The following is a 26,073-nucleotide window of genomic DNA, read 5'->3' as shown; positions in this document are numbered from 1 at the left end:
ACAAACACACATCCACACACACAACAAAAACAGCCACAAAGATTCATTCACAAATACAGTACCAGAGAAAAGTTTGGACACACCTTCTCATTCAACTACTTTGAAGAATCTAAAATATAAAACATATTCTGGTTTGTTGAGCATTTGTTTGTTTACCACATAATTCCATATATGGTGTGGATTCATAGTGTGGATGTCTTCAATATTAATCTACAATGTAGAAAAAAATAAAAATAAAAATAAAGAAAAACCATTGAATGAGAAGGTGTGTCCAAACTTTTGACTGGTACTGTATATATAAAATACAGGTGTATGAAAAGGTTATTGCTTTTATGTTGTTGGTTAAATGAGGTTAAGGTTTGTATACATTTGATGCAATTAGTCAAATTTCCACCAAAATATTCAGAACAAAATAAAAAAAACACCTAAAATCATTTTAATTTTCCTTCATCATAACTATAAAACTTTAAAACATAAATAAACCTGTTTTATTTAATATTTAATAGATGCCATTTAAAACACTAAATGTAAAGCTCGCACAAAAGCACTTGACTTCCGGCTGCGGACCCGGAAGTGTTTGAAAAACGGTTAAAAGCCAGGTGACGTAGGCTAGCTAGCGTTAGCTGTCAGCCGGGTTCAGTCATTGTGCAGGGATGGAGGTGACACGCCAAAGTAAGGAGCCAACCACGTTATGCACACTTCATATTATTATTAATTTTTTTTTACATCGTTTTTAACCCACAACAGAATAGCGACATGTTATATATTTAAAAATGGACAAGACGTTTTGTGTCGCTAGCGTTAGCATGCTAGCTAAGCTGCAAGGCTGCGTTGGTTGGTCTGCTAGCTAGCATGCTAACGCTAGCATGGCTACTTTCCCCTCTTTCTGTGTGTGTGTGTGTGTGTGTGTGTGCAGATTTTAAAGACAGCTTGAACACGGTGTACAGCGCGATAGAGGAGGCGGACTTTCTTGCCATCGATGGAGAATTTTCAGGTGAGGATTGCTGTGAGTTTAGTGCAAAACATGTGTATTTAAAAGGTCAACGCTGTGCAGATGCATGATGACATGTGTCTGTGTCTGTGTGTGTGTGTGTGTGTGTGTGTGTGTGTGTGTGTGTGTGTAGGGATAAGTGACGGTCCTAATGTCAGTGCACTCACCAACGGGCTGGACACTCCGGAGGGCCGGTACACGAAGCTTAAGAAGGTGAGCAGGGTTGATGGGTTAACTATGTTATTTATTATTTAAATGCATCCTCATTTCCCTCCAAATTCTAGTTTACTGCTCATCTAATCTAAAGTGTGTCTGTCTCTGTCTCTCTCTCTCTCTGTCTGTCTCTGTCTCTGTGTCCTCCAGCACTCTATGGACTTTCTGCTGTTCCAGTTTGGAATATGCACATTCAAGTACGACCAGGCGAAGTCAAAGTGAGTGAGATCTGCTTCACAAATGCACAACTTTTGGATCTGATATTGATATTTGGGGATCAAGTAGAATAACTATAACAAATTTAACATCTACAGAGAAAAAGCCAAAGTGGTGCAAGTCCTTTTGGTGTCTGCGTTTCCACACTGACGAATAACTATATTCCACATTCCATCTCACCATTAAAGCAGGGCTAAAAGGCTGGAGGCTCCTGGGAGTGTGCCAACTAGTTGGCACTAATTTAGTTGGAATCATTTTTGAGAATATGCAACACTCAAGCAGACTATAAACTGACATAATTAAGGACTTTAGGTGGTTTGTGCTTCAATACCAGATCTTGAGGCCCCTGCCTTTAAAAGGTCCCCAATGAGATAATCTAGCCTTGAGCCATTGTTAATTCAAATTTAGAATCCTTTTTTAGACTCCTTCTTTTCTTTTTCTTTTTTTCTTTTTTAAATGTGATATTCATTTAAAATGGTCCAAACAAGTTACAGCTTACATATTTGTCCCCTGATGCCATTGTTGGGTTTTATGCAGAAACATTACACAACTAGGGGATAATGGTATGGAAGTAATCCATCTTTTGACTGACTCACACATGGATCACTTTTTTGTTTATTTTTTAAATAAACTCCCAGCAACTGGAATTATTTCACTAATCCTCATATTCCTGTATCCCCATCTCTGCAGGTATATCACAAAGCCTTTTAATTTTTATGTATTCCCGAAACCGTTCAACAGGACGTCTCCTGACTTAAAGTTCATCTGTCAAGTAAGTCAGTGTTGCTCCTCGAACATACATCATTGTGAACTGATATGAATGAGTTTTAATGGTGACAGTGACTCAGATAGGTTAAAAATGATTGGTTCGCTGTAAAGCGATGACATTTCTTTCATGACTTTTTTTTTTTTTGTAAAGCTGTGATGGACATGACACATTATCTTTGTCATTTCAGAGTTCCAGCATTGACTTCCTGGCCAGTCAGGGCTTTGACTTCAACAAGGTGTTCCGTCATGGTGAGTACACTGCAGAGTGACAGTGAAGTACCCTTTTTGTCACATAAAACCTAGATGACATTTACAGACTGGCAGTCCGTCTGCTCTAAGGAGAGTAGAGAGCACTTGTCTCTGCAGATGTCGAGGACAGTGACTGTGTAGAGCCACCATAGAACATGTTGTCTGGTTTTCGAAGGAATCCCGTACTTGAACCAAGACGAGGAAGTCCAGCTGAGGGAGCAGTCGGAGGAGAGGAGAAATCAACACGCTAACGGTGTAGGGACACAGTCCTTCATCTCCCCATCCTCCAAAGGCCCTGCACACGTACCTGAGGAACACAAAGACTTCATCAACAGGGTGATGTAAGTGCAACGGCACAAATGGGACTACTTTTTTGGGGGGTAAAACGTGCACACTAAAGGATAGAATGTGGCTCTTTTATTAGACAATGAAGGTACAAAGACCTGTGGGTACTGACGGCGTTGTGTATGAGGATTCAGGGAGATGTTGTGCATGGTGGAAGCAGCAGCTGAGGTATATTGGGCATGACCAACTGGAAGGAGACTCATCATTGGGGAGGGACTGTACCTCCTAAATTGGCTTTGCAATAATGTCATTTCTACTGTTTTCCCCACAGAGGGAAGGTCGAGGCCCTCTTCACTAACTCGGAGAAGACTTTGGACCTGGACCCATGTACTGGGTAATGTTCACTCTATTTGTATTTATGTGGTTTTATTTTTTTTAAGAGATGTTTGCTACAATTCTGTCCTTACTGATACCAGTGTGTTAAAAAAGGAATATATAAAGCCTTGCATACTGTACAGGTTGCCATTTTACTGGGGGGATTTTCCATTATAAAACGTTGCCTAATTGCTTATATTTTCCTAGCTCTTGCTAACGTTGCACTTTCCGTTAACATCTGCCCTATTGGTACTGTGCAACTCAACAGATGAAAAAGTAGCGAGATGGCTCACCCACTAGCTACTTCCATTATTGATTTCAGACACAGTGATCATATCGACTTGTATCGGAAATATGCTTTTGTTTATTTTACTATTATTTTTATTTTTTTAACTATCTATATTTCTTAACCAGGTTCCAGAGAAAGCTGATTTACCAGACACTGAACTGGAAGTGAGTGTCACTCAACACGTTTGCTCTTATTGTTGTTGTTTTTTAGTGTTTGATTAAAGTAGATTAATATTTGTCTTTGTTTTTCAAAGGTTTCCCAAGGGGATTCATGTTGAAACTGTGGAAACAGAAAAGGTAAAAAACATGTCATATTTCAACCCAATTTTGCCCTGTGGTTTTGAGTGAAATATTCTAAATCCTTTACTTGTGCAGAAGGAGCGTTTCATCCAGATCAGCAGAGTAGATGACGAGGAGAGGAAGAGGAGGGAACAGCAGAAACGGGAGAGGAGCAGGTGAGTTTTTTTTTTTTTATTATTATTTTTTATTTATTTAAGATGGACATTAAATTAAAGTGTTGGTCGCATTCTTGTCCTTATGTTTTCCTATACTGAATACACTCTTTAAAATAAGTTATTTTATTTTGAATAGCTTAAGGAAGATTTTTAATATATCATATTTTTCCCCACACTTCTCTACCCCCAACAGGAGGAGCTAAATGATGCTGTCGGCTTCTCCAGAGTCATCCACGCCATCTCTAAATCTGTGAGTCAGCCTCAACTTTATTTCAGTTTAACTCTAAGAATTGTATTTTAAATGAATTAATTAGCAGTTGCAATACATTACTCATGTTTAATCTGCATCAGTCTTTAAATATTTTGTCTTCTGACTTGTACCCTTAACCTATTTAATCTGACACACAGGGTAAACTTGTGGTTGGCCACAACATGCTGTTGGATGTCATGCACACCATCCACCAGTTCTACTGCCCCCTGCCAGAGGTAAAAACGTTAAGATGGATATTTCTTTTTTCTTTTTTGCTTCATGAAGTAAGTAATTTATTAATCATTTGTGCAAATGCTCTTTTCTTCAGGATCTTCAAGACTTTAAAGAGGTCACAATGTGTGTCTTCCCAAGGTAATATGCCTCTGCTTTTCTCAGTGTTTGTTTGTTTACACAGATGATTTCCTGTGCTTTTTGTTGTTAAAGACATTATTGGCTTTCACTTGCAGACTTCTGGACACAAAGTTGATGGCTTCCACTCAGCCTTTTAAGGTAAATGATCTCCTTCAGTGCTTTAGAATATCAGGCGCACTATTTGTTGTTCGTGATTGGGGAAAAAGGTAAAGAAAAATCACTTTCAGAGTTGACTAATTGGACATTATTGTAGTTAAAATGTTGCAATATATGTAGTTGAAACTAGATGGGGGGGGCTTTGCTCAAGCTGCATCGCTGGTCAGCATCAAGCAAACAAGTAGCTCCAAAAATGTACAAAAGACTTGTCTCGCAATATATTTAAAAAAATATCTAAAACAGAAAAAACTTCTTTGTCTCAGGAGCTGATCACTAACACGTCTCTGGCAGAGTTGGAGAAACAGTTGAAGGAGAGCCCCTTCAAGTCGCCACTAGTCGGTAAGTAAATGCATGAACATTTGTCTGATCCGATGTCGAACATACACAATCCTGCAACCTCTTTGTACTGTTCACTCTCAGAAACGGCAGAGGGGTTCCACAGCTATGACACAGCCCAGGAACAGCTCCACGAGGCCGGGTACGATGCCTTCATCACTGGCCTCTGTTTCGTCTCAATGGCCAACTATCTCGGTAACACACACAATCAAATTGATCCTGTTTGTAAATAAAATTAAAAAGTCTAAAAAAAAAAAAATGTAGATTAACTTGTGTCTGACACTGTATTTACAGGCTCTTTCTTGACTCCACCCAAAGCGTACATCTCTGCTAGCTCCAAACTAGTTGAGCCTTTCTTCAACAAGTAAGAGATGCATCTGAATTTGCAGCTGTCTTTTTTTTATTTCTTTTTTTTTTAACTGAAAAGAAATCTGTTTACAAAATTCATATAAAACTTCTATTTTATTTTTTTGTTTTTGCTCTCAAGGCTTTTCCTGATGAGGATAATAGATATTCCCTACCTCAACATCACAGGACCAGACTGTGAGTATGAGAATGTAGCACAGCGGAGCTATATGACAGGACTGTTGCATTAGACTACATGCCTAAATATTTTACACTAGTAGCACTGTGGAACAATGTTTTTATGATTGGGTCCCAGTTTTGTTTCTGTTGTGCACACACGATGCACATTGCTGCTGAAACGATACAAAAGCCTGAAGAAGAGCAAAAAATATTTGACCTGCACATTCTTTTCTAATCTGCTTTGCAAATGTTATGAGGAAAGGAAGTGCATCGATCATGTTTTTGGGGTCGCAAAGGATGAAAAGGTGTTTTTGTTGTACATAAAATGTAAACATACCTTTTTGTTTGTTTGTTTACAAGAAACCACAGGGTCCCTTTTTTTTCTTTTTTTTCTCTAAAGGTGCAATAAATTATTTTTGCCTTAATTCCGCTGTGTATATCAGCCTGCCAGGGCTTTAAATCAGCCATTTGTTAGCTCCAGCTTTAAATTAGAACTCCTATCACCAACTCACCTCTTGCTGTTTTTCCCTCTGGTCCCACAGTGCAACCTAAAAGAGACCATGTCCTGTATGTCACCTTCCCCAAAGAGTGGAAGACGAGTGACCTCTACCAGCTCTTTAGTGCCTTTGGTAAGATGTGATTTCTGCAGGAAAATTCTGCTTGCGAACCGGTATGAACCGTTCTTTATCACTCACTTTCCACTTCTGTTATCCACTCAGGAAACATCCAGGTTTCTTGGATAGACGACACGTCAGCATTTGTGTCCCTGAGTCAGACGGACCAGGTACAGATAGGTGAGTTTCACACCCCAGTTGAATTCCTACACCAGACTGGACCAAAAAAAATGACGCTGCAATCTGTCTACGTCTTCGTCTCATCACGCAGCCATGAACACCAGCCGCTATGCAGAGAGTTACAGGATCCAGACGTATGCAGAGTACATCAAGAGCAAGCAGCAGGACAAGGACAAGCACGTCCATACGCCCAAATCCTGGGGGGAGGACGGCTGGATGAAACCTCACTACACCTCCGCTACTTCTGCTGCTACTTTTGGATATTCAAGGTACGCCTGGGCTGCATTTTTGACATAACAATCTGTGTATTTACCTCCATCCTTGTGATGTTCTGCAGGTATGCACAGTTTCTATCTGTATTGATGTATGTATGACTTTCTTTTGTTTTTGTTTGTTCTAGGGGTCTGAGGAAACGCAGCATCAGTCCCGTTCAGGGAGAGCAGGGGGCCGGAGACGCTCCAGTCACAGACGGCTGGAGTCACTACTCGTATCCGGATAGCACGGGCAGCAAGAAGATGAAGACTGATGGTGTGTGTGTGTGCATGCATGCTGGAGTACTTTCCTGCTGCAGTGTGGTAACAAGCAGCAGGTTTTATCCCAAGAGAAGATCTTGCGAGAGAGATTCAGTGAGCTCTAATGGTCGTTGTGAATAATCATTTCCTGATTGACGCATCGTCTTCACATATTTCCTCTGGATGGTTGTCTATTTAATTTCAATTTAGGAAAAACGGATCCATGATGCATATATATTCTTTTAGAAAGAATTTAGCAACATTAAAAACTAGTAACAAAAATAGATAAATACATTTACAATATGCAATATAACAGTATTCATGCGGTACACTTGTTGTCGTTAATTGAGTATGAAATTAAAATTTTTGTAAAAGTTTGTTAAAGTTCTTTTTATAGTCTTAAGTAAGATATCATTGGTCCTTAGTTATTTCCCCCCCCATATGTCTTAAATGTTGCACATGGAGTTCACCCCCCTAACTGAAGGTGCATAAGCTGTATAAAGAGGTCTTTCTTTAGGTTCTCATGCACTGGTTGTCATTGTGTTTCCTAGACAAAAGTGGACAGGCCATCGAGAGCAAGACCTCAGAAGGTTGGCTAAAGACGGCGTAAGTTAAATGGACGTTCTGTCAATGCTCCTCTACTTGCTGTGCTTTGAAGGCTCATAACGGTTGCTGTGCCCTGCAGAGATTCATCAGATTCAGCCGAGTCCAGTCCGGTCCCTGAGGAGGAGGAGGAGGAGAAGGAGGAGGAAGAGAGTCCTGAAGGCAATGATGCAGAGGGGACGGTTACCTGGCAACAAGCCCCGGCAGTCCACGGGAGGAAAGGTCAAAAGAACAAGAAAAAGAAGCCCGAAGGTGTGTTAGAACGGTTTCATTCAAAGTGTTAATAAGCGCTGACACTGACGAAAGGTTAATAAATGGGTTCATGTCCAAGAAATCCTCAAGAACATCAGGTCTAGCCTCATTATTGTCACATTTATGTCTTAAATGAACCCCAACTTCACAATTGCTAATTACCTGTTTAAAAACTTCCAAGTATCACAATAAAATAATGTGACTTGATTTACTTTTGGATTACCTCAATTCCAAATGTACATATGATGATGCATTCTGCAATTCTGTTGTATGTAGAACAGGCAGAACATCACAGTACAGTGAAGGTGCTGCCTTCCAGCTGTGAACATGCTGTTGCCATTCAAGGACTCTGATCATCTGGCACATAAGTGTCATCGGATTTTAACTTGGAGCAGCATCAGTGTCCAAATAAGTAAAAAAAATAAATGAACTTGGTTAGTCCTGTACTCTGTTTGTTTGTTGGACCAGAGATTTGAAGCTGTTTGCTCAAAAGAATAATCTGGATGAACTGGAAAGTTTGCAGACCATCCTGGTTCATCCTTTGCAGTAGCTTGCATTGTACTGTGTGGTAGTTCCCATTTCATGCTTAACATATAAAATAATGGCAATTTCCACTTTTCTTCTTTTTTTTTAAAGCATTTTATTTTTGTTCCTAATGTTAGAAATCTTGTGTGACACATGTTATAATGTAAGTGGATGGTATTATATCCTTTTTTATTTTGAAATTTATATTAACATGTAATAATCTGGATTATTAGATGAACCTACTTTTTTGAGCAACGCCGTTCCTCGTGTTCAATAAATCCCAAAACCTGCCTGATTTCTCCTAAAATTATTATGAATCATGTTTTCAAAGACATGTAGTGACTGTACCAAAACCTGCTTGCAAATGGAACGAAAGCTTAAATGTACCATTGTTAATATTAGGATAACTGGCAAGTTGTGGTCCTTGTTCTCATCTCTCCACGTCTGTCCCTCTCCTCCTGTCCAGAGGCTGAATCCACCACATCGCTGTTCGAGGTTCCAGAAGTCTGGTAGCGAGCGTTGAGGCGTGGAGAGCCCGCCGTCCCACAATGAGCTCCTGATCCAGAGCCTCTCTCTTCGTAAGCACTTGGGGGAGCTCTCCTGCAAGCTTGTACATCACTGGGAGTGGAGCACGCCCTTAATTCATTCGTTCACTCAGCAGCTGTGGAAACGGTTTCCAAAAGCCACCAGCCAAGACTGGACTATTGACGGAGAAACACAAGCCATAAGAACAGCCGCCATATTTTGATCTTGTATTGGAGGAGCAGGCAACTCTTCTGGGTAAATGCACACACATTCTTCACTAGAATCTTAAAATCTAATCTCCATTTTTTTCCTTCTTTCTGTGTTCAGACTGGAATCTGCCACCACACTTTGAAATCATTCATCAGTTTTAACGACACCGTCTCCTCTAATCAGTCTTATTATTTGTGAGTGAGTGTTGTGTGTGTGTGTGTGTGTTGTGTGCATGTGAAGGAGATGAACATTTTCTCGTCTTTGTCACCGTGACTCCGTTTCATAAACCGTGAGATAAAATGCTGCCTGACAGGTCCCGTAGTTTACAACGTCTGGGTTATTTAGTATTTTAAAAGCAGTAAAAAATATATATATTTTTTCCATTTTAAAATAAGTTCTGTCAATTTAAACCGGTTTTATCCAACTTATATAAGCTTATCAATGATAATGTGATGTTTATTATTGGTGACGTTTTGATCCTTCATGAGAGGCGCTTGTTTTCTTTTTGTACAGAATTGTTTTTCTTTACCTTTTTTTTTGTGTTAAATGTTTTGTAACTGTGTCAACCTGCAACAATGTCAAAATATGTTCTAATGCAGAAGGTGTAAAGTTTAAAAATACTTAAAATATTTCCTTGAAAAGGGGGGGGAAAAAAATTAAAGATTTTTTCTTAGTATCTCTGTTTTCTGTCTTTTTTTTTTTTTGTTTCCAATCTGGTTCCAGTTGAATAGAGGAGCATTCTCCACACTTTGTTTGTTTATACTCACAAACTATTGAAATGATTTTGCATTCACATGAATTCATAAATGGGTCATATTACTGGTAAAACCATAATCTAATAGAAATCACAACACTATCTTCTCTGCTGTTTGGAAAAATGAGCTTTAAGACCGCCCAAAGTAGATCAACCTGTTGTAACACAAACCTCTAAACATTTGATAAACACTCACATGTTGTACTAAGTAATGATCTTAAACGTATTGCGTCTACAATGAGTCTTTGTACAGTCGTCCATGCAAAAGTACTGTTGACGTGTCGCAGTAGGACAAGCTAAGGTGTTAAAAAAAAAAATACTAAAACAAGTTATGGCTGAATTCCATTTAGCTGCTTCAGTTTCAGGGTCCTGGTTGTCTTGCACGTTGGCTCACATGGACACTTGAATGGCGGCGCCATCGTTACTGTCATTAGTAACACCTGTGCTTCTCCTACTATGACGAGTCATAAAAGCTGCTGTGAAAAAGGCCTTTTTCAATTTAAAACTCTAGATACGATTCATTGATACTGAAGGTCAAACGAAAGAGGTTTGACATCCAAATTTAATGGTAAAGTATCAAAATGAATAGATTGTTTGTAATTTTACTTGATAAAATTAATAGAAATATACATTTACTGAACATGGTGTTTAATACTGTCTGTTTTTGGATTGAGTCACATAATAAATCTGCCTTCTTAATTTTCTTCTAGAACAAATTTTATCTGGAAGATTTTTCAATCTCCCTCCCAGCATGTGTTATAGAAAGTTATGTGCCGAGTCCAACTTTAATGATTGCAATCATAACAAACTGATTTTATTTTTTTTAGTCTCATTAAGAGCCAATATTCACCCAATGTAAAAACAATTTCAAGGCAACCCAATTTTTTTTTTTTTTTTTTTTTTAAAAAACAAGTACTGTATTTTACTTAAACGTTCCTTTTTATATACATTTAACTGATTTAAAAAAAAAAAAAGTCAATCAGACATACAACACTCAGCTCTTTCACTAAAACAAACGTCGTGCAGTGGACTGGAGGACATGTTGAGCTCAGGTTTGTTAATCCTCCGTTCTCCTCACTGCCCTCGTTTGACCTCCGTAAGGCACAAACCAGGGAGCTGTCCATGAGCACTGGGGAAGAGAGAAGACGAGGTTTTACAAATATTTAAATTTGGTAGCAGATTTTCCTCAGACTCTTGTCACAGTTCTCACCTGGTGTTTCCGGGCAGAACGACCACGGACAAGGTGCCTTCTGGGAGAGATCTGAAGAGCTTCCTCAGGCGGCGATCCAACTGCCCCATCATGAGATCCATTTCCTGCTCCTACATAGATCACATAATGGACTCTTCATTGCATGCATCAATAACTCATTAAATCAGAAATGTACTAATCACTCTTCTTTACATGCACCTTTAGCTATTTAGCATTTCAGTCATTAACACTTCAGACTAAAATGTTTTCATCTAGTAATAAATAAATATTAAAAGCTCAGTTTTCTCTCACATTTTTATGGAAGCCGAAAACTGCCGTGCTTGCTATAGTTTTTTTAATTTATTTTTTATGCTGTTATCTGTAGATACACAAGTTAATTATTTTGTTATCTCGAGAGAACACAAGCTTTGTTATCTCAAGATAACGAGATAATCGACTTGTTATGGTTATCAGAGATCAGCAGTGCCATGCCCTCATGCATAGATGTATGGAAAGCCAAAAGGTCCAATAAACGCCTTTTATATTCAATCAATTTATGTTAAAAACGTAAAACTGCTTTTGCAACGTTTTTCAGGAAGAAAGCGCAGCCTTTTAGGCAGCTCTACTATGTGACTTTAAAACGCCGCTTTTACCCCAGTACCTGCAGTGTGACTGTTTTAGACACCAGAAAAACAAAAATGGAGAGATAATTGCCTAACTTCTAACTGGGAAAAATCAAAATCTAACTTTGGCTAGAGGGATGGCACCAGAGGAAAAAGCCACGATCACGTCATCATTAGTCGGATCTGTACTTAGTGTGTTCGCATGCTGTCACACATCTCCAGTGACTATAAGAACGTGTGACACCCAGCTGGAGTCAGTGCACCCTTTGTCTTCACCTGAGAACTGGCGTGCGTGCCGCTCCTCTCCTCTTCTTCCGCTTCGCTGTCCTGATCCTCTGCCGTGATCGGCGTTGTCATGGCAACCCATGAGGTCAAGTGGGGCGGAGTCAGGGATGGACAGACGAGGTAGTTTTCCTTCCAGAGTTCCTCAGAGGAGCCGAGGGCCACGTTTCTATCCGCCGAGCTCTCAAACTCTGTCAACCGGAGACACCCGCGTTAAAGAAACACGGATACTTTGTTTGAACAGCACTACAAGGTACGGCGAGTACTTTTTACTCACTTATGTATGCATGTCGTGCACGTTTCCCACACTTGGCCGGCAGGACGACTCTCTCCACCGAACCGAAGTGAGCGAATGTCTCTCTGATCGTCTCCTCGGACAGTTTAGACTTTTTAGAGGCCTTGAGCTTCGACGTGCCGTTTACTCTCACTGAAGGAAACCCGTTCGCCGCTCTGACAGACGGGTCACCTGGACATTCTGCATCTGACGCATGTCCATTGACTTGTGGAGAAACGCGAATGCCTTCAGCCATACTGGGGTTTAACTTAACAGCGTAGAGGTGACTGCCGTTGAGACCGTCACACATCAAAGCATCGAGAGTCAGATCCAGGTCCAGCATCGACTCGTTAACGGGCCTCTGGACCTAGAAAAAGGCACACAGAAAAGCAAACGTTTTGGAGTAACTTTTAGTGTTAATTTAAAGGAATATGTGACAGAAAGGGGAAGAAAAAGGGGGAGGAGATTTACCTTGATGGACTGTCCCTGCATATTAAGTCCATTCAACGCTTTTAGAGCCAGCACAGCTCCCTCCAGCAGCTCAAACTCAACCTCTGCATGAACCTGGAGACCAAACAAACAGTCAGAGAAATATAATAATTAATAAATGAAAAACAGATTTTACTGCTCTAGTTTAAAAAGGAACCGAAGCGGTAATTTTAACGGCATCCTACGAGGAGTTCAGTTATTCATATGTGACAGAAACAAGGTCTATTAAATGCAAAATAAAGGATCATAATGTATGCGAGATGTACCCGGACAGTTGTGGTCAACATTCTGATATTTCGAACCGGTCCACAGCAGCTGAACAGCCGCCTCACTTCCCCCTCAGAGAAACCCTCAGGGAACGGCCCGGCAAACACCGCGCACATGTCCCCAAGGTTTGAACGCACCTACAGGACGAACGCAAACGTTAAGTAGCACGTTGAAATACTTTAAAAAACACATCATGTTGTGAATAGATGCCTCACCCTCTGGTGCTGGTGCTCCTGATGAGGGCAGCACCTCTTCAGATGGTCCGAGAAGGAAGGTAACTGGAGCACCGAGAGGAACGGAAAGGTGGTCCGTCTCTTGAAGGAGTCCAGCACCTGAAGGAGGCGAGATTTAGTGACAGAGGTGGAGAACGAGAGGAGTTAGTTAGAAAGACACAGGACATACGAGGACAAAAGGAGGAAAATGCAGCAAATCCATACGTGTATATTCACCTATAATACAATCAATAATATTTAAAGTCCTATCTTGAACAAAAAGAGCAACTTCATTCATCTTTATTCTCTTTTTGTCACTTTATAGTTGGATGTTAAATTAGGCAGAAATGCCACTAAAGATTTTTCATCAGAGGATATTCACCACCAAATGGAGACAGAGATCTTAACACCTAACAAACAGATAAACCATCAAACTCTTTAAAAGGACTTGAATGCACCACAAATAAAATTTTTTTTAAAAAAAGAGTCATATTTGTGGTAGAAAACCGACTTCATTTTAGCGTGTTGATCAGGTAAAAGGTCCGACGGCTCCTGAGTCTAAACGTCTCGTGTCTCACCTCTTTGTCATAGTTGAGCCAGTGCTGATTGGACGGATCCAGGCTGATGTCAGAACGCTTCCCTATGAAGGCGACTGACCGGCCGAAAGTCTGTAATATGTCCGCAAACCTGCACGGGGAAAACAAAAGACAACAATCTGTCAAGTGTAGCTGCAGCAGGTGAAGTGAGTTTCACATTGAGACTGAGGAACACAGTCTGATGAGGTTTAAATGCTTTGATTAGTGACAGAAGTTATTTTTTCCCCCCCATAAGCCTCATCATTTCGGATTTTCAAGAAGGCGTTCAAACATTTGAACCTTTTATTTGTTGTTGACATCATTCTGTAGGACAATTAAATCCCAGATATTTGAGTAGAAATAGCAGAAAAAGACCATTTGAGTTAGAGAGATCAATAGACTGACTGGTGGTTCTTCTTGGTAAAAAAGCTCAAATTTGGGGAAAACGACTTCATTTTAGCGTATTGATCAGGTAAAAGGTCAGACGGCTCCTGAGTGAAAACTTTGTGTGTAAGATGCTAGCTTAGCACGGAGGCCAAACCCAGAGGAAAGATACGGTTTGGTGTGGACATGGTCTGAGTAACTGTGGTCCGATGTAAAGAAGACAGAGAAGTTTGCAGTCTATTTATAACGTTTTGTACCTGAGACTTTGTTTGGGTGCAGGTTCAAGGTCAAAAAAAAACTCCTCCTTTATCGTAATTCCCCACAGCTCCTCCAGATAGAGCTCTACCACCTGAGAGTGAGAACACACAGAAAATATGATATCAAGTGTGTGTGTGTGTGTGTGTGTGTGTGTGTGTGTGTGTGTGTGTGTGTGTGTGTGAGAGAGAGAGTGTGATAGAAAGTCATGTGTTACCTGACGAGGTCCTTTTTTGATAAAATACTGAGCCAGCTCCAGAGCTGCTACAGCGTCCTCAGTGGGATTATGACCCGTCTTCTCTGCAGTTTGTATTTGCCTCCTGGGACACGAGTGGAAAATTAAAATGATAAACCATGGAGGGTGAGAGAGAGAGAGAGAGAGACAGATACAGAGAGAGAGAGAGAACTTACTGCAGCACAACGTCTGCCAGAACCTTCAGTTTAAACTTTTGCCCAAAGTCTCTCCTGTAGAGCAGCGAGGTGTCGATGACGTGCTGGTGGATCAGCTGCAGACGGGACAAAAAACACAATACAGGTCAAACTTTAAGCTTTCTTTAGGAAAAACAGCATCTGCTTTTGATGAGAGCCTGTCCAAAATGACATATCTGTCCATAATACATCTGAATGTGACGACTTCTTCAAAACAATGGCATTGAATAAAAATCACATGTAATTGTCTGCCATTTTTTAAATGATAAGCAGTTGTAATGTTACGAATACCTGAAGTCTGCTCTCAACCATCATTGTGGACAATAAGGTTACTAACTTTTTTTTTTTTATTAAAAAAAAATATTTTTAATTGTGAAGGAAATATTCTGATAACTATGAATAAAAAAAAAGAAAATTAAAAAAAAATTAATAAAATAAATAAATAAAAGAAAATAATTGATATAAACAAACACATAAACAATGTAAATATATTGTTTTTTTAGGTAACAAGTGAAAATGTTTGGAAACCACTGGTTTAATATTTACTATATTCTATTTCATGAGTTAAGATAAAGTGATGAGAGGTGTTTGTACCTCAAATTTATATCCTGATAATTCTACTGATACAAGCAGAAATTTAAACGTCAGTATTTACTCACTTTTAGAGCCACGAGGTCGTTGTTCAGTGAATGTCCCACCAGAACTGCGTCGCTCGGCAACAACTTCCTGAGCTTCACCTGAACGTCACGCAGGGTCGTTGTGATTGGTCGCAACATCGCCGCGGTTATTCCAGAGAACCTATCAGAACGCACCCGGCAACAAACATGTGTTTTAGCATTTTAACACAGTGATTGATGGTGTTTCTATGTGTGTGTGTGTGTGTGTGTGTGTGTGTGTGTGTGTGTGTGTGTGTGTGTGTGTGTGTGTGTGTGTGTGTGTGTGTGTGTGTGTGTGTGTGTGTGTGTGTGTGTACCTGGTGAGGTAGTCGAGTATTCGGTTCTGAGGTTTCACCAGTTCGTCCAGCAGACAGTTTCCATCACTGTCCACCAGAGAGACACGAGTCAACTCGTTTCCTCTTTCTGTGAAACACTGAAGCAAAACATGAACACATCGACTGACCGTTGGATCAGGGAGGGAAACATTTGAATAACTCAGAACACAAACTTCTAATGACAGTTGGCCCACAAGAGCGATACGATCCACATTACAATATGCTGAGAAATTCAGAATTAAATAGAGACGGCACAAGAGAGCAAGAATAAATGCATGCTATATTAATTTAAGAATTAAAAAATAATGTTTTTTTTCACAATTAGGTCATGGTTTTGAATGCAGCTATTTGCAGAGAGATGAAGTGGTTTGACAATTTAGTTCAACTACAAGTCAAGTATCAAAACGGACCGTGGTAACATTAAGATGCTTAAAATTACAGAAGCATTATATCAATTTGAAAGAGGACAACTGGTTGTCTCTTATGATGGATAATTCTTCCAAAATCTTTAGTGTACAATATTGTAAATTCTGGTTTGACAGAATGTCCTATGAAAGTATCGAAACTCAAAATTGCACATAAAAAAAAAAATATATATATATATATAAATAAATAAATAAATAAATAAATAATCAGAATTCTGCCTGTGCACTCCTAATATATCGCTTAAGACTGAACTGTAAAATTAACGTTTTAAAAATACATCACTAGAGAGAGGATCACTAATGGTACTTTTCTAATTGTCGCAGCACATACTGCAGTATTGATTGTTTGAAACTGTATATCTGTATGTGAATGGAGAATATAACAAACAGCATCTTCTCACCATTTCACAGTCAAGTCCATACAGAGGGCTGCGGTCAGTCACACAGTCAACACCGTCTGTGCACACAAAGTCCTCAACGCCCGGCATTCCTGCAGACAGAGACAAGAAAACAACGTTTGTTGTTTAGCTAAAGAGGGTAGAGATGAGGACAAAGAGAGTGTAAATGCCAAACGTCAGCTTTTAGAATAAAGCTCTCCCTCCATACAGCAGTAGATAAATGTAAAAACACATTTTAGTGAGGATGGGGAAACAATAACATACAGTTTGCAGCCTGCTAAGATACCTGAAAGTGTTATTGTGAAAGAACTTTATTTGGCCGCTTTACTGTGGATATAATCAGAGAGAGAGAGAGAGAGAGAGAGAGACTCACCTTTGACGGGGAAGTGTCTCTTGATCATCTCCTCCTGGCTGAGAACATACGCTGTCAGTCCTCTCTTCTTAGTCCCAAATTTGGTGATTACTGGGTGAAGTGTCATTGCTGCAGCAAGTGTCTCACACTGAGACACACACACACACACACACAGTCACACATTACACACACACACACACACACACACACACACACACACACACACACACACACACACACACACACACACACACACACACACACACACACACACACACACACACACACAATGTTTTTTAAAACATTAATTTTACAGTTCAGTCTTAAGCGATATATTAGGAGTGCACAGGCAGAATTCTGATTATTTATTTATATATATATATATATATATATATATATTTTTTTTTTTTTTTTATGTGCAATTTTGAGTTTCGATACTTTCATAGCACATTCTGACAACCAAACTCTAGCTGGGAGGTATAACATGTTTGACTAAATCAACCTATTTCAAAATGGGATGATATTGTAGGGATGAATACTCAGCATTCACATTAAGACGATCATTTTGACTAACAGTCAAATGAAATGTGGATTTGAGGCATTTATAATAAGTTTGGAAAATATTCAAACATTGGACTCTGATAGCAGCCTTTAATAATCAGGTATGGAAGAATCGTGTGGGTTAAAACATTTTTTATTCCTACTCGACTATGTCAAAGTGATGATGTCATTATTCCTTGCCCAGATCTACCCACAGTCACAACATACCCACTTAAGATTCTCACCGTTGTCCAATTCACTGCTTCTATTGAGTCTTTCGTAAACAGATGAAGCCCTCGACTCTGGAATTTCACCGCTGAAGATTCCTGACGCCAGGTTGGTAGCTGATGGAGTAAAGGTGACCCTCTAAAGCCGGACAGATAGAAACCACGAGGTCCAGGGTTAACCCGAAACACTGACGCTAATAACTCACATCATTGTGCATTTACACAAAACAAAACAGACTGAATCAATTTAATACATACACCGTGCAATATAAATCTGTGCAATATGACAATCATTATGTCCCTTTATATAATATTTTAGTTATTGTTGTTTTTTATGTTTTTTTTACCCATTTATTATACTTCACTGTGTCATTACTTATTTAATGTACTTGTTTTTTTGTTTGTTTTCTACTTATGTTGCACTATCCACTCTGCTGCTGTAATCCTGCAAAAATGTATCCGCTGTGGGACTAATAAAGGATTATTTTATCTTATCTTATCTTATCTTACATCTCCTCTGGTTACTTACAGTGGTGTAGTTGGTCCTGAGGTGCCGCAGGGTGAGGTAGTGTTTGTAGAAGTCACTCTGGGTCAGCCCCTCCACGATCACCACATTCACAGCTTTAACCCTCTTCTGATGGTGGAGACGACACCAGCTGGAAGACACACGGGCGGATGAAGACAGAGAACTGACACTAAGTGCTGTAGCCTTTAAAAGCATCATTTAGATCATCGTTAGAGCACGGGGACCCGCAGTAAAAGTGCTTTACAGATAGTTGTTTTTAATGAAAGCTGATGGGTAGATTATTCTCACTACCACAGTCATCACCTGGGCTGTTCAATGCCACCTGTTTTCCCCAGAGCGGCATAGTGCAGCAGTTGATTCAGCTCATCGGGTGTAATTGGTTGTTGGAGGCTGTCGGGCAGCACAGAGATACTCTGCGGACGTCCACACGTCTGCGTCTCTTCACCGTCCGGCACAGTTTTTAATCTCTTGGAGCCCTCGTGCGCTGTGGGGGCGACGCTTTTTCTTTTCTTTCTGTTGCATGTTTCTGCTGCTGATGAAAGATCATCAGATGTTTCTACTGGGAAAGTAGAAAGCAGAAGTTTATGTACGTCTAAGAGTTACACAGGTGCTTCTTTACATTTGTATTGTTTTATTTTGTTTAATATTTTGTATTATACTTTGAGTACAGAGCTAAGTGTGTCTGTAACTCTGAATATCAATAACTGACAAGTTACGCTTCAAGTGATGTTTACTGATTCTTTAATCAGCTGTATTTTGTAATGTGGTTGCTTTGTACTGAGACAAAATATAAAACACAGAAAAAGAGAAGGAATTTTGAGGTTATAGGTTTTCATGCCTTCATTAATAACAAAATATGTAGACCACCCTAGCCCTGTTGCACACATATTATAGGAAAAAGTTTAGAACTGTTATAGTTTTAGTCAAAGTATCTCCAGGTAAACTACATGACAGAAGACAGAAAAGATTTGTAGAAAAACATGTTTACAAAACAAACCTGAATGTGAAGCAAAGAAACAAGTAATGTTTTAGTAAAAAGGTATCATATTGACATGAATATTGGAAAAAATAAAACAATACAGAGCACAATAGGCAAATATCTGACTGACTGATACTCTAGAACAACTTCACCTTTCATTGCACAGGTAACACTGAATATTTACAGAATATTTAGATTCATATTTGTTATTTTAGCTGTAAAGCAGCACTTAAACTTGAAATATGCAGTGTTGCCTTCAGGGTACTTTGTCCCATTATGAGTGGATGTGAGCATTTAAAGCATGTCTGGTGACTGTATGATGGTGTGTTTGCTTTATAAGTGCTGCAAACTGTCAAGTAAATAAAGAAAGATTAAGCTTTTTATTTTCTGTAGGTGCACGTGAATCTAAACTTTTACATCTGTACAAAGCTTGAAAAAATAAAGTGGGAATAAAGAGTAACAGTTAACTTACACTAGAAACACTCATCTAGCTGGCTAACACTTACTTACTTACTTAGTTATATATAACACCTATATATTTATAATTTAGGAGTATTTATAAATTGGGTATATGTGTGAGAATAGTTACCATAATAAAAATGTATACATACCAGATGTTATGGATCCTACGGGCTCGAAATTCATGTTTTCCCACCACTGGTAGAGGCTAAAAACACATGGTTATGAGGCACACGTTACAACATGTGGCAAGTTAAAACTATGCCAGCACTACTTCCGGTTTGAAACTTTAAAAAATAAACTAACACACGCAGTGTAGTCATGTCTTTTAGTCAGTCACTGTAGCTTAATTGCAAATATTCTGACAGGTTTGAAAATATTATAAATCAGACTGGCACTATATTGGTTTACACATATTAACAGTCGTGGTGTTTGTATACGTGCTGCGGTATTTCATGCTTTTGTTTTGGTGACTAAATGGTACAACCGGAAATACAGTTCGCTCAGTTCAGTTTCGATTTGACGATTTTTCTGCGATCGACTATTTCTTTCTGCCTGACGTAGTCTGATTAATCGAGCTCAGACTGATGGATACTCATTCAAACAAATCAGCGCGATTATCACTTATAAAACAAACAGACATATATGTTTTGTAAAGTTGGTTACTAGCTAACGTTATGTCTACAAAGAAACTGGCCAAGTAAGTGACTGATTAACCATTAGCCTTTAGCATTAGCTGCATTAGCTAACGTTACTTTGAACACAAAGAAACATCAACTTTTACAACCACGTTGTCTGGGTTACTTTTAATGCTTGAATATTGAAATAAACTAACGTTATTTGTGCTTCAAATAGTCAGCAGTACTTCCTCTTTAAAGCTCAGTAACGTTAACATGATATTAGTATTTGTTGTGGTAGTACTAATACTAGTAACGTGACGTCACGTGGCTCTTGAATCCACTTCCTGTCTCCACAGAGAACTAGGATTATTGAGGCAGCGGAGTAAATCCTCTAATGGGTCAAATAAATCACTGTTATCAAGTAAGTATGATTATTTCTATTGATAATATTCATACAGAGCTCATGAAGTTGATCCTCTTTCATTACACTGTATTACACTGTTGCACTTGGGTGTAATATTGTCTGTTTTCTTTCAGATCAGATATTTTCATACCTTATTGTGATTGATTTTGAGTCAACTTGCTGGAGAGACAAAACCAACTACGGCCAGGAAATTAGTAAGTATCCCTTTATATATGTCACATGTGGACCATTCTTATTTTTCACCCTAACAGCTGTTAACATCTGTCCCTCTTTTCTTTTCTTTCTGCCACACAGTTGAGTTTCCTGCTGTTCTGCTGAACACATCCACAGGGGAGATCCAGTCCGAGTTTCATACTTATGTTCAACCCCAAGAGCATCCCACACTGTCCGAGTTCTGCACCGAGCTGACCGGGATTACACAGGTGATTGTTCATGGGCATAAAGACACTGCTACAAACGTACCAATGTACTTCCTTTTGCAGTCTGCAATAAATTATTTTGCATTACATTTGACATCTTTGGTTCTGTGTCCTACAGATACAAGTTGAGGCAGGGATCCCCCTTCAGATCTGTCTTTCTCGGTTCAGTCGCTGGCTGCAAAAACTGCAGCTGGAGATGGGTGTGGTCTTTCCCAACAACCCACAGAGATCTTCTGCACCTTCACCTTCTCAAAAACTGTGTACTTTCGTCACATGGTCAGGTAAAAGTCAATTATTTCGTACTACAGCTCTTACGGTAACCTTCAGGTACCATACACTCATCACCACCGGTCTCAGTTAATGAGGATCTAAAGCACACTAAACATCAACTAGAATGTCATTTTTTTCTTCTTCTAACGTTACAAATCGTGTACAACAACACTGATTATCTGGGTCCGTCCTGTTGCATGATGTGAAATGAAAAAGCTGCCTTGCCTCAACAGTTTATTTTCAACTTGTTATGTGTAAAAGTGGAGAAATTTAGCTCAAATACATTGTAAACTTTAATGTGCCTCCATCTGTGTTGCGTGTCAGACTGGGATCTGGGAGTTTGTTTGCAGTACGAGTGTAAACGCAAGCAGCTCCATAAACCTGATGTGCTCAACAGCTGGATAGACCTGAGAGGCACCTACAGGGTAAGTGGAAGCTCAATCGCTTTGTCTTTACACCTCTGTTCTCTGTCATGCTTTCTCACTCATGCTTATGGCTTCCTTAACAACAGCTATTTTTAATTGTATTGTTAAGTGTACCAGTTATTATTTAGTCTACAATATGAATTACATTTTATAGTTATTGCAAATGACCATTTTTAAGTTACAAGAGTCTAATGTAGAGGATTCAAATTGCTAATCTTTTCTGACTATCTGTACAAAACCCCTAAGGTATTCAGTTATGAATGTAATGAAACCAGGAAAAGCAGCAAATCTTCACATGTAAGAAGCGCTACTACTGCAGTGATTAACCCCCTTTTTATGTATTTTTCAGCTCTTTTACGACAGGAAACCCAAAGGCCTGAACGGGGCACTACAAGATCTGGGAATCCAGTTTTCAGGGAGAGAACATTCTGGTACAAACAAAGCAAAAATGATTCAATCAAAATAAAACCTACACAGAGAATAGACTCAATCTAAGCCAGCGTGTCTTGTTTTTCCTCCTTCCTCAGGTTTGGATGACTCCCGAAACACAGCTCAGTTGGCAGCGAGGATGATGAGGGACGGGTGTGTGATGAAGATCACTAGGAGCCTGGAGAAGGTGAGTGGCCGTCGTCCAGCGTTGCATCCCAACTCCTAAATCCCCCCCGGCCTCCCAAGCAAAACCTGATATGGATGATGACGATATGGAAGTCTTTACGGACGAAGCTTGTTTGAATCAGAAATTCAAACTTTTTTAATTTGTTGTGAAGCTTTCTTATACAAATAAACAAATATATTTCTTGACGGTTGGTCAGGAATGGGTGATGTTGTATGAGTCACTGATTATGTCTCTCATCTTCTTATAGATGCCATTAAAGGTCAAACCCATGTTTGGAAACACAACTGCAGACAACAAAAAATCCAACAAAGATAAAGAGGAGAACACACCTACTACGAACAAACACTCATCATTACAGATTCCTCCAGAATCATGTCAGACAAAATCATGTCCAGAGAACATTTCAAAGGATTTAGACACAAAGAGCAACGCAAGTTCTGTACAGATCTGCCAAAGCCTGATCTCACCAAAGACGCTGCTGAATGGTACAACTACGCCTCTCTGGGGATGCAGCAGGAGGTCAGTTAATAATATTTCCTCTGCAGTTACGGTTAACTGTCCTTCACCACGCAATAACAACAACAACAACAACAGCAGCAGCCTTGTTCTGTGTTCTACTACTTTGGGCTGCCTTTCAAATCTGCCTCAGCTGTCCAACACAGGGAGCAACAGCAGAAGAGGAAGGAGCAGAACTGTTAGTGGAAACTGAGGACAGGTGTGGTTCATATGACGATGTGGTGTTGGAGGGTGAAGATGATGTAATTCTGGAAACGGAGAGAGAATTTGATGCTGATTATGTGGCGGATTTTGACAGTGGATGCCATGTGTGGGAAAAGCGCGATGGAGCACATTCATCTTTGGATCAGGTTACATTAAGAGACAAAACAAGGGACGTAGTGAGCGTTGGAGACAACTTTAAAACGCCAAAGATGATCAGTGGGTCCTCGACGTTGAATCAATTTAATAAAATCAGGCAGCATCCAACGATCCCAGAGCCCAATACTTATTTCGCTGTGCCGAAAGCCGTTCCTCGGGACTCCAAAGCAAATCAGCACAAAACAGGACTTAGAAGCTTTCTACAAGGACAAGAAAAGCCAGACAGGCCTCATAAAATCCCCAAAACAAACACACCATCTCTACTCAGACACAACCCCTTCATCCCAGAAAAGACCTCCACCCCTTTCACCTCATTCATCCGGCCCAAAGCAGTCGTCACAAAGCACCAAGAGACTCCAAAATCTTCCTTCTCCATCTTCACCGACCCACCAAAACCCTCCCGTCCCTCCTCGTGTGTCTCTTTTTGCGCCTCCAAGAATGTCCTCTCCTCTGTGTCGACCAACGTGATCTCCTCACGAGCCAATAGTTCCTCCATCTCCGTGACAACGAAGGGAGGACAGAGGGTCACATCCCCGCTGTGTGCTTGTGGGCGTCGGGCAAAGCGCCAGGTGGTGTCCAACGGGGGCCCGAACCAGGGGCGGGGGTTCTACTGCTGCCCGGTGCGGCGGTCGGGCGGCGGCGGTCTCAGGATCCAGAAAGGCTGCGAGTTCTTTAAGTGGGAGTCTTCTCTGATGAAGAACAGTTCGGCGGTCGCTCCTGCTGTCGGGTCTTCTGTCTCACTCTGTCAGATCAACTCCACTCTGAGTCGTCGACCCCAGAGGTCAACTCTGAGAAAGAGCTACTAACGGAGTGGAGGGGGAAAAAAGCTGAGGGTGTTTGTTCTACCTCAGTCACATAGACTTTGTGATAACATACTGTGATGTTTAAACCATTGCCGCAAAGACGGTTCCTCAAATTTTTTATTTTGGTTTAACTTGTTTGTCTATATATGTTTTGTAAAACAAAATATATACGTTTGAAAACAGGATAGATCTCTTATGAACTACGTACAGTAGTACAAATCAAAGCTATAATTTGATTGACATAGTTAATGCTCAGGTATATTTATTGATTACATTTTAGACAATTAATGAAAATCTAATTAATGCTTTTCTTTATTTCATATCATGTCATGAAATATTTTCCTATGTTGTACAGTAAGAATGCTATTTTTGGAAAAGTAATTTCAAATGAAATGTAAAAAAACGATAAAGTGATCATGACTGTGTTTTGTGTTCTAATCTTTCATTTTTGCTCTTGGTTTTGAAGTATTCCGATCTTTTATTTAAGTAACACGAGACTACAGAGCAACGTTAGACTTCTCAGCTTCACCTTATCCTCCTGTTAAATCATGAATAAATGACATGGAACTTCCTGTTATACTGGTTTTCACTTTACCATACAACTACCTTTTGCATTACATTGATTTCCATTATAAACCAAAGTCTCTCTAGGTGTATATATATATATCTATATATAAGGAAATATATTTAAATATTGTATTATATTTCATTTAATTCTACTCTAATTCAATATTTGTATATATGTTTATGTGTGTATGCAGCGTTAAGGGGCTACAATTTACATTTCAGAGTGCAACCGTCTTGTAAAACTAGCAGTACTAGGATTTAAAGATATTATACTGTAAGTAAAAGTGCTGCATTAAAAACTATCAAAATACACTTAAAATACCAAGAATAAAAGTACTCATGCAAAATTACCAATTTCAGAATCATATGTATTTTATCAGTGGATTACATTTAGTGATGTATTAATGTGTAATAATCAATTTAATGTTGCAGCTGGAGAAAGTTGAAAACTTTTAGTGACATCATTATTTGTTAATTGATTTATATTTTTTTGTCAGATACTGTGGCGAAATAAAAAGTAATTATTATTTTTTCCTTATATGTAGTAGTGTAGATGTGAAACCGTACCATAAAATATAAATATTCCAGTACCTTTAAAATATAGTTCTTAACCACAGTACTTTAATGTGTAAAGTGTCCTCCACAAGTTTTTATGGAATGCACTACATCTGTAGGAGCTATTTAGGTGTTGTTAGTTTTTTTAAATGTATTAAAAGTATTATGAAATAATCTAGATGATTTATTTAGATTAGATTTTTTGATTTTATTCTTGTTAGTTATGTGTTTAGTTTAATTATATATTTAATTATATACTGTACATTTTTATTCCTGTTCTATCTTTATTTTGTTGTATAGTATGTAATTTATTGTATTTATTGTATAGTATGTCTGTGTCTGTGTGTTGTATAGTATGTGTATTTATTGTCTGTGTAGTTGTATAGTATGTGTATTTATTGTCTGTGTAGTTGTATAGTATGTGTATTTATTGTCTGTTTGTATAGTATGTGTATTTATTGTCTGTGTAGTTGTATAGTATGTGTATTTATTGTCTGTGTAGTTGTATAGTATGTGTATTTATTGTCTGTGTAGTTGTATAGTATGTGTATTTATTGTCTGTGTAGTTGTATAGTATGTGTATTTATTGTCTGTGTAGTTGTATAGTATGTGTATTTATTGTCTGTGTAGTTGTATAGTATGTGTATTTATTGTCTGTGTAGTTGTATAGTATGTGTATTTATTGTCTGTGTAGTTGTATAGTATGTGTATTTATTGTCTGTGTAGTTGTATAGTATGTGTATTTATTGTCTGTGTAGTTGTATAGTATGTGTATTTATTGTCTGTGTAGTTGTATAGTATGTGTATTTATTGTCTGTGTTTGTGTAGTTGAGCTGCTGCAACACTTGAATTTCCCCCATGGGGATCAATAAAGGAATATAATAATAATTATTTGTATTGTTTAGTGTATTTAGTTATTTGATTTTTTAATGAACTGATTAACACTGTGGGCTCCTATGGTTATGAAT

The 26,073-nt window shown here is 39.0% G+C and overlaps 3 protein-coding genes across 4 annotated transcripts; 2 read left to right on the top strand and 1 right to left on the bottom strand.

Moving 5' to 3' along the window:
* The first annotated feature begins 587 nt into the window (after positions 1-587).
* Positions 588-9,563, top strand: parn (poly(A)-specific ribonuclease (deadenylation nuclease)). The gene is given in 26 exon segments (XM_054604103.1): positions 588-672; positions 917-994; positions 1,125-1,204; positions 1,355-1,422; positions 2,111-2,192; positions 2,377-2,437; positions 2,613-2,778; positions 3,054-3,116; positions 3,512-3,550; positions 3,640-3,682; positions 3,761-3,844; positions 4,037-4,090; positions 4,249-4,326; positions 4,419-4,462; positions 4,558-4,600; positions 4,882-4,957; positions 5,039-5,149; positions 5,249-5,318; positions 5,442-5,497; positions 6,022-6,108; positions 6,199-6,273; positions 6,365-6,542; positions 6,674-6,801; positions 7,337-7,391; positions 7,471-7,640; positions 8,632-9,563. Coding segments are annotated over 26 exon segments (2,055 nt in total). The 5' UTR covers positions 588-653; the 3' UTR covers positions 8,679-9,563.
* Positions 9,564-10,555: 992 nt separating this feature from the next.
* On the bottom strand, positions 10,556-20,424 carry LOC129095651 (RNA exonuclease 5-like). Of its 2 annotated transcripts, XM_054604177.1 has the most exons (20): positions 20,335-20,424; positions 19,683-19,738; positions 18,396-18,651; positions 18,096-18,222; positions 17,585-17,705; positions 16,821-16,928; positions 16,451-16,539; positions 15,607-15,722; positions 15,293-15,431; positions 14,616-14,710; positions 14,422-14,524; positions 14,207-14,298; positions 13,569-13,677; positions 12,994-13,110; positions 12,778-12,915; positions 12,494-12,586; positions 12,026-12,389; positions 11,743-11,939; positions 10,865-10,974; positions 10,556-10,783 (listed from the first exon to the last, which is right to left on the bottom strand). In XM_054604177.1, the coding sequence occupies exons 2-20, from the start codon at positions 19,714-19,716 to the stop codon at positions 10,729-10,731; spliced, it is 2,463 nt and encodes an 820-aa protein (XP_054460152.1). In that variant the 5' UTR covers positions 19,717-19,738; positions 20,335-20,424; the 3' UTR covers positions 10,556-10,728. The 2 variants fall into 2 exon arrangements, with proteins under 2 accessions (XP_054460152.1, XP_054460153.1); XM_054604178.1 differs by lacking the exon at positions 20,335-20,424 and having other exon boundaries at positions 18,396-18,648; positions 19,683-19,784.
* Positions 20,121-24,450, top strand: eri2 (ERI1 exoribonuclease family member 2). The gene is given in 10 exon segments (XM_054604180.1): positions 20,121-20,230; positions 20,507-20,571; positions 20,688-20,768; positions 20,869-20,996; positions 21,112-21,274; positions 21,588-21,688; positions 22,038-22,119; positions 22,216-22,304; positions 22,552-22,958; positions 22,960-24,450. Coding segments are annotated over 10 exon segments (2,166 nt in total). The 5' UTR covers positions 20,121-20,207; the 3' UTR covers positions 23,987-24,450.
* The last annotated feature ends 1,623 nt before the right edge of the window (positions 24,451-26,073 follow it).

Source organism: Anoplopoma fimbria, chromosome 9, assembly GCF_027596085.1.
Source record: "Anoplopoma fimbria isolate UVic2021 breed Golden Eagle Sablefish chromosome 9, Afim_UVic_2022, whole genome shotgun sequence".
Classification (NCBI taxonomy): Eukaryota; Metazoa; Chordata; class Actinopteri; order Perciformes; family Anoplopomatidae; genus Anoplopoma; species Anoplopoma fimbria.
Note: the sequence above shows the minus strand (reverse complement) of the source record. Positions and strands in the feature narration are given on the sequence as shown.